General features: G+C 92.2%; 1 protein-coding gene across 1 annotated transcript in view; it reads left to right on the top strand.

The window, feature by feature from the left end:
* PROX2 (prospero homeobox 2) overlaps nt 1-7,177 on the top strand; it is a 13,024-nt gene extending 5,847 nt beyond the window's left edge. The window contains 3 exon segments of the mRNA XM_085301828.1: nt 20-265; nt 448-712; nt 6,989-7,177. Of these exon segments, the coding sequence (XP_085157954.1) occupies nt 20-265; nt 448-712; nt 6,989-7,174 (697 nt within the window). The 3' untranslated portion in view covers nt 7,175-7,177.
* The last annotated feature ends 949 nt before the right edge of the window (nt 7,178-8,126 follow it).

Genomic DNA, 8,126 nt, shown 5'->3' with positions numbered 1-8,126 from the left:
CCCCGGGGCCCCCCCCGAGTATCCTTTGGGGGCTGGGGGTGCGGGCGGCCGTGGGGAGAGGACCGCTCGGGGCCGTGCGGCCTTCTGCCGGCGTCCAGGCTGCGCGGAGACGGTCCTTGACTCCGAGCCGCATCCAGGAGGCGCTGACCCCCGGCCACCTGAAGAAGGCCAAGCTGATGTTCTTCTTCACCCGCTACCCCAGCTCCGCCCTGCTGAAATCCTACTTCCCCGACGTGCAGGTGAAGCTGCTGAGCCGGGGCGGCTGCTGAGCCGGGCTCCGGAGCGGGAGCTGCCGGCAGCCCGGCCGCGCTCGGGCCTGGGAGCCCCACGGGCCTGCAGCGCTGCCGGCTCGTCGCGGCGTTGGGTCAGGGCCGGCTGCGTCCGCGCCTCCCCGCTGCAGGGACGCGCATCGTTTTCTTTGCAAAGGGGTTTTTTTTGGGGGGGGGAGGAGGGTGGTTCTCGTCCTGGGGCAGCGGGAACAGGGCTCGCGTAACGCGTCCTCTCCACCCGGCCGCAGTTCAGCCGCTGCATCACGTCCCAGCTCATCAAGTGGTTCAGCAACTTCCGCGAGTTCTTCTACATCCAGGTGGAGAAGTTTGCCCGGCAAGCCCTGCTGGAGGGCGTCGCGGACGCCGAGGCGCTGAGGGTCTCGCGGGGCTCGGAGCTCTTCCGCGCGCTCAACGTGCACTATAACAAGGGCAACGACTTCGAGGTGAGCCGGGCCGGGCGCCCTTGTCTGGGGAAGAGTGGCCGAGGCGAGCCACGGAGGGCCGAGGGAAGGGGGCTGCCCGGAGCGGGGCCCCAGCGAGCCCCCGCGGGGCCGGGGCCGGGGCCGGGGCCGGGGCCGGGGCCGGGGCCGGGGCCGGGGCCGGGGCCGGGGCCGGGGCCGGGGCCGGGGCCGGGGCCGGGGCCGGGGCCGGGGCCGGGGCCGGGGCCGGGGCCGGGGCCGGGGCCGGGGCCGGGGCCGGGGCCGGGGCCGGGGCCGGGGCCGGGGCCGGGGCCGGGGCCGGGGCCGGGGCCGGGGCCGGGGCCGGGGCCGGGGCCGGGGCCGGGGCCGGGGCCGGGGCCGGGGCCGGGGCCGGGGCCGGGGCCGGGGCCGGGGCCGGGGCCGGGGCCGGGGCCGGGGCCGGGGCCGGGGCCGGGGCCGGGGCCGGGGCCGGGGCCGGGGCCGGGGCCGGGGCCGGGGCCGGGGCCGGGGCCGGGGCCGGGGCCGGGGCCGGGGCCGGGGCCGGGGCCGGGGCCGGGGCCGGGGCCGGGGCCGGGGCCGGGGCCGGGGCCGGGGCCGGGGCCGGGGCCGGGGCCGGGGCCGGGGCCGGGGCCGGGGCCGGGGCCGGGGCCGGGGCCGGGGCCGGGGCCGGGGCCGGGGCCGGGGCCGGGGCCGGGGCCGGGGCCGGGGCCGGGGCCGGGGCCGGGGCCGGGGCCGGGGCCGGGGCCGGGGCCGGGGCCGGGGCCGGGGCCGGGGCCGGGGCCGGGGCCGGGGCCGGGGCCGGGGCCGGGGCCGGGGCCGGGGCCGGGGCCGGGGCCGGGGCCGGGGCCGGGGCCGGGGCCGGGGCCGGGGCCGGGGCCGGGGCCGGGGCCGGGGCCGGGGCCGGGGCCGGGGCCGGGGCCGGGGCCGGGGCCGGGGCCGGGGCCGGGGCCGGGGCCGGGGCCGGGGCCGGGGCCGGGGCCGGGGCCGGGGCCGGGGCCGGGGCCGGGGCCGGGGCCGGGGCCGGGGCCGGGGCCGGGGCCGGGGCCGGGGCCGGGGCCGGGGCCGGGGCCGGGGCCGGGGCCGGGGCCGGGGCCGGGGCCGGGGCCGGGGCCGGGGCCGGGGCCGGGGCCGGGGCCGGGGCCGGGGCCGGGGCCGGGGCCGGGGCCGGGGCCGGGGCCGGGGCCGGGGCCGGGGCCGGGGCCGGGGCCGGGGCCGGGGCCGGGGCCGGGGCCGGGGCCGGGGCCGGGGCCGGGGCCGGGGCCGGGGCCGGGGCCGGGGCCGGGGCCGGGGCCGGGGCCGGGGCCGGGGCCGGGGCCGGGGCCGGGGCCGGGGCCGGGGCCGGGGCCGGGGCCGGGGCCGGGGCCGGGGCCGGGGCCGGGGCCGGGGCCGGGGCCGGGGCCGGGGCCGGGGCCGGGGCCGGGGCCGGGGCCGGGGCCGGGGCCGGGGCCGGGGCCGGGGCCGGGGCCGGGGCCGGGGCCGGGGCCGGGGCCGGGGCCGGGGCCGGGGCCGGGGCCGGGGCCGGGGCCGGGGCCGGGGCCGGGGCCGGGGCCGGGGCCGGGGCCGGGGCCGGGGCCGGGGCCGGGGCCGGGGCCGGGGCCGGGGCCGGGGCCGGGGCCGGGGCCGGGGCCGGGGCCGGGGCCGGGGCCGGGGCCGGGGCCGGGGCCGGGGCCGGGGCCGGGGCCGGGGCCGGGGCCGGGGCCGGGGCCGGGGCCGGGGCCGGGGCCGGGGCCGGGGCCGGGGCCGGGGCCGGGGCCGGGGCCGGGGCCGGGGCCGGGGCCGGGGCCGGGGCCGGGGCCGGGGCCGGGGCCGGGGCCGGGGCCGGGGCCGGGGCCGGGGCCGGGGCCGGGGCCGGGGCCGGGGCCGGGGCCGGGGCCGGGGCCGGGGCCGGGGCCGGGGCCGGGGCCGGGGCCGGGGCCGGGGCCGGGGCCGGGGCCGGGGCCGGGGCCGGGGCCGGGGCCGGGGCCGGGGCCGGGGCCGGGGCCGGGGCCGGGGCCGGGGCCGGGGCCGGGGCCGGGGCCGGGGCCGGGGCCGGGGCCGGGGCCGGGGCCGGGGCCGGGGCCGGGGCCGGGGCCGGGGCCGGGGCCGGGGCCGGGGCCGGGGCCGGGGCCGGGGCCGGGGCCGGGGCCGGGGCCGGGGCCGGGGCCGGGGCCGGGGCCGGGGCCGGGGCCGGGGCCGGGGCCGGGGCCGGGGCCGGGGCCGGGGCCGGGGCCGGGGCCGGGGCCGGGGCCGGGGCCGGGGCCGGGGCCGGGGCCGGGGCCGGGGCCGGGGCCGGGGCCGGGGCCGGGGCCGGGGCCGGGGCCGGGGCCGGGGCCGGGGCCGGGGCCGGGGCCGGGGCCGGGGCCGGGGCCGGGGCCGGGGCCGGGGCCGGGGCCGGGGCCGGGGCCGGGGCCGGGGCCGGGGCCGGGGCCGGGGCCGGGGCCGGGGCCGGGGCCGGGGCCGGGGCCGGGGCCGGGGCCGGGGCCGGGGCCGGGGCCGGGGCCGGGGCCGGGGCCGGGGCCGGGGCCGGGGCCGGGGCCGGGGCCGGGGCCGGGGCCGGGGCCGGGGCCGGGGCCGGGGCCGGGGCCGGGGCCGGGGCCGGGGCCGGGGCCGGGGCCGGGGCCGGGGCCGGGGCCGGGGCCGGGGCCGGGGCCGGGGCCGGGGCCGGGGCCGGGGCCGGGGCCGGGGCCGGGGCCGGGGCCGGGGCCGGGGCCGGGGCCGGGGCCGGGGCCGGGGCCGGGGCCGGGGCCGGGGCCGGGGCCGGGGCCGGGGCCGGGGCCGGGGCCGGGGCCGGGGCCGGGGCCGGGGCCGGGGCCGGGGCCGGGGCCGGGGCCGGGGCCGGGGCCGGGGCCGGGGCCGGGGCCGGGGCCGGGGCCGGGGCCGGGGCCGGGGCCGGGGCCGGGGCCGGGGCCGGGGCCGGGGCCGGGGCCGGGGCCGGGGCCGGGGCCGGGGCCGGGGCCGGGGCCGGGGCCGGGGCCGGGGCCGGGGCCGGGGCCGGGGCCGGGGCCGGGGCCGGGGCCGGGGCCGGGGCCGGGGCCGGGGCCGGGGCCGGGGCCGGGGCCGGGGCCGGGGCCGGGGCCGGGGCCGGGGCCGGGGCCGGGGCCGGGGCCGGGGCCGGGGCCGGGGCCGGGGCCGGGGCCGGGGCCGGGGCCGGGGCCGGGGCCGGGGCCGGGGCCGGGGCCGGGGCCGGGGCCGGGGCCGGGGCCGGGGCCGGGGCCGGGGCCGGGGCCGGGGCCGGGGCCGGGGCCGGGGCCGGGGCCGGGGCCGGGGCCGGGGCCGGGGCCGGGGCCGGGGCCGGGGCCGGGGCCGGGGCCGGGGCCGGGGCCGGGGCCGGGGCCGGGGCCGGGGCCGGGGCCGGGGCCGGGGCCGGGGCCGGGGCCGGGGCCGGGGCCGGGGCCGGGGCCGGGGCCGGGGCCGGGGCCGGGGCCGGGGCCGGGGCCGGGGCCGGGGCCGGGGCCGGGGCCGGGGCCGGGGCCGGGGCCGGGGCCGGGGCCGGGGCCGGGGCCGGGGCCGGGGCCGGGGCCGGGGCCGGGGCCGGGGCCGGGGCCGGGGCCGGGGCCGGGGCCGGGGCCGGGGCCGGGGCCGGGGCCGGGGCCGGGGCCGGGGCCGGGGCCGGGGCCGGGGCCGGGGCCGGGGCCGGGGCCGGGGCCGGGGCCGGGGCCGGGGCCGGGGCCGGGGCCGGGGCCGGGGCCGGGGCCGGGGCCGGGGCCGGGGCCGGGGCCGGGGCCGGGGCCGGGGCCGGGGCCGGGGCCGGGGCCGGGGCCGGGGCCGGGGCCGGGGCCGGGGCCGGGGCCGGGGCCGGGGCCGGGGCCGGGGCCGGGGCCGGGGCCGGGGCCGGGGCCGGGGCCGGGGCCGGGGCCGGGGCCGGGGCCGGGGCCGGGGCCGGGGCCGGGGCCGGGGCCGGGGCCGGGGCCGGGGCCGGGGCCGGGGCCGGGGCCGGGGCCGGGGCCGGGGCCGGGGCCGGGGCCGGGGCCGGGGCCGGGGCCGGGGCCGGGGCCGGGGCCGGGGCCGGGGCCGGGGCCGGGGCCGGGGCCGGGGCCGGGGCCGGGGCCGGGGCCGGGGCCGGGGCCGGGGCCGGGGCCGGGGCCGGGGCCGGGGCCGGGGCCGGGGCCGGGGCCGGGGCCGGGGCCGGGGCCGGGGCCGGGGCCGGGGCCGGGGCCGGGGCCGGGGCCGGGGCCGGGGCCGGGGCCGGGGCCGGGGCCGGGGCCGGGGCCGGGGCCGGGGCCGGGGCCGGGGCCGGGGCCGGGGCCGGGGCCGGGGCCGGGGCCGGGGCCGGGGCCGGGGCCGGGGCCGGGGCCGGGGCCGGGGCCGGGGCCGGGGCCGGGGCCGGGGCCGGGGCCGGGGCCGGGGCCGGGGCCGGGGCCGGGGCCGGGGCCGGGGCCGGGGCCGGGGCCGGGGCCGGGGCCGGGGCCGGGGCCGGGGCCGGGGCCGGGGCCGGGGCCGGGGCCGGGGCCGGGGCCGGGGCCGGGGCCGGGGCCGGGGCCGGGGCCGGGGCCGGGGCCGGGGCCGGGGCCGGGGCCGGGGCCGGGGCCGGGGCCGGGGCCGGGGCCGGGGCCGGGGCCGGGGCCGGGGCCGGGGCCGGGGCCGGGGCCGGGGCCGGGGCCGGGGCCGGGGCCGGGGCCGGGGCCGGGGCCGGGGCCGGGGCCGGGGCCGGGGCCGGGGCCGGGGCCGGGGCCGGGGCCGGGGCCGGGGCCGGGGCCGGGGCCGGGGCCGGGGCCGGGGCCGGGGCCGGGGCCGGGGCCGGGGCCGGGGCCGGGGCCGGGGCCGGGGCCGGGGCCGGGGCCGGGGCCGGGGCCGGGGCCGGGGCCGGGGCCGGGGCCGGGGCCGGGGCCGGGGCCGGGGCCGGGGCCGGGGCCGGGGCCGGGGCCGGGGCCGGGGCCGGGGCCGGGGCCGGGGCCGGGGCCGGGGCCGGGGCCGGGGCCGGGGCCGGGGCCGGGGCCGGGGCCGGGGCCGGGGCCGGGGCCGGGGCCGGGGCCGGGGCCGGGGCCGGGGCCGGGGCCGGGGCCGGGGCCGGGGCCGGGGCCGGGGCCGGGGCCGGGGCCGGGGCCGGGGCCGGGGCCGGGGCCGGGGCCGGGGCCGGGGCCGGGGCCGGGGCCGGGGCCGGGGCCGGGGCCGGGGCCGGGGCCGGGGCCGGGGCCGGGGCCGGGGCCGGGGCCGGGGCCGGGGCCGGGGCCGGGGCCGGGGCCGGGGCCGGGGCCGGGGCCGGGGCCGGGGCCGGGGCCGGGGCCGGGGCCGGGGCCGGGGCCGGGGCCGGGGCCGGGGCCGGGGCCGGGGCCGGGGCCGGGGCCGGGGCCGGGGCCGGGGCCGGGGCCGGGGCCGGGGCCGGGGCCGGGGCCGGGGCCGGGGCCGGGGCCGGGGCCGGGGCCGGGGCCGGGGCCGGGGCCGGGGCCGGGGCCGGGGCCGGGGCCGGGGCCGGGGCCGGGGCCGGGGCCGGGGCCGGGGCCGGGGCCGGGGCCGGGGCCGGGGCCGGGGCCGGGGCCGGGGCCGGGGCCGGGGCCGGGGCCGGGGCCGGGGCCGGGGCCGGGGCCGGGGCCGGGGCCGGGGCCGGGGCCGGGGCCGGGGCCGGGGCCGGGGCCGGGGCCGGGGCCGGGGCCGGGGCCGGGGCCGGGGCCGGGGCCGGGGCCGGGGCCGGGGCCGGGGCCGGGGCCGGGGCCGGGGCCGGGGCCGGGGCCGGGGCCGGGGCCGGGGCCGGGGCCGGGGCCGGGGCCGGGGCCGGGGCCGGGGCCGGGGCCGGGGCCGGGGCCGGGGCCGGGGCCGGGGCCGGGGCCGGGGCCGGGGCCGGGGCCGGGGCCGGGGCCGGGGCCGGGGCCGGGGCCGGGGCCGGGGCCGGGGCCGGGGCCGGGGCCGGGGCCGGGGCCGGGGCCGGGGCCGGGGCCGGGGCCGGGGCCGGGGCCGGGGCCGGGGCCGGGGCCGGGGCCGGGGCCGGGGCCGGGGCCGGGGCCGGGGCCGGGGCCGGGGCCGGGGCCGGGGCCGGGGCCGGGGCCGGGGCCGGGGCCGGGGCCGGGGCCGGGGCCGGGGCCGGGGCCGGGGCCGGGGCCGGGGCCGGGGCCGGGGCCGGGGCCGGGGCCGGGGCCGGGGCCGGGGCCGGGGCCGGGGCCGGGGCCGGGGCCGGGGCCGGGGCCGGGGCCGGGGCCGGGGCCGGGGCCGGGGCCGGGGCCGGGGCCGGGGCCGGGGCCGGGGCCGGGGCCGGGGCCGGGGCCGGGGCCGGGGCCGGGGCCGGGGCCGGGGCCGGGGCCGGGGCCGGGGCCGGGGCCGGGGCCGGGGCCGGGGCCGGGGCCGGGGCCGGGGCCGGGGCCGGGGCTGCCCGCCCGCCGTCTCCCGCAGGTGCCCGCGCGCTTCCTGGACGTGGCCAGCCTGGCGCTGCAGGAGTTCTTCAGCGCCGTCAGGGCGGGCAAGGATGCCGACCCCTCCTGGAAGAAGCCCATTTACAAGATCATTTCGAAGCTGGACAGCGASATCCCGGCGGCGTTTAGATCGTCCGGCTGCTCCCGGGAACCGCTCAGGAGCTGAATCCCCCCCCCCGTGGAGGCGGCCCGGCTCGCCGGCGGCGCGTCTGCCGGCAGCCGCCCGCGGGGCGCGATGGTGGCGCGCCCGTTTAGAAATAAATGCACAGTTTAAACGAGCACTTTACAGCCCCAGAGACCTAGTTGGTAACTTCTGCTCTGAAGCTTTGGCCCGGGAACTCGCTCATCTAACCCTGCCGCGTCCCGAAGGCTACGACGAGCCGGGCAGGCGCTCCCAGCGAGCCGGGTTTCGCCGGCTGTGCTGGTCAGGGTGCGGCACGTGCTCCGGCAGCGCCCGAAGCACAGCCGACCGCTCCAGCACGGGCGGGCAGGGTTGGCGGGCCGGGGCGGGAGCGGGAGACGCCACCCAGCACACAGCAGCTACRGAGGCGATCCTCGAGCTTGGGCGGCTCACCCAGCGTTTCCCAGTAATTACCCTAGGAATTTATGGCGATAGCCCAGGGCAGCTGCGTTCATCCGTTCCTTCCCGCTGCCCRAACATCTGTGGCACACACGAGCCACCATCGTCTCCTCTGGGAAGGCTTCTGCGGGTTCTCCATCCACAGCAACACAACAGACCCCACGGCCAAACAGCAGCAATGACCATGGACACCAAGCACAACCTCCCCRGTTTCCTGGCTCCTGGCTGTTCACGTCCTGCAGCAGCCAAAAGAGGGAGATGTGACCACCTGCACTAAGGTGGCTCCTCTACGGGAGCTGGGGAAAGGTCCCACCGAACGGCCATCCAGGTGCTGTGCGCAGCGGCCGGGGGGACGCTGACCACCAGCGACCCAGCTCTGCTTTTCCTTTACTCCTGCCAAGGGCACAGACGCGCCTGCGGTGCCCAGCAGCCCTCGGGGTCCCCGGCTCCATCGGAGGGTCTCCAAAGGGGCCACCTCCGAACACGGCTCTCAGGCAGGGCAGCCCCTGGCCGCATTGGCCGCCCCACGCGTGCACTG

Source organism: Rhea americana, unplaced genomic scaffold (assembly GCF_003343005.1).
Source record: "Rhea americana isolate MKP2758 unplaced genomic scaffold, rheAme1 scaffold_18, whole genome shotgun sequence".
NCBI lineage: Eukaryota > Metazoa > Chordata > Aves > Rheiformes > Rheidae > Rhea > Rhea americana.
This window is presented reverse-complemented; position numbering and strand designations above follow the sequence as displayed.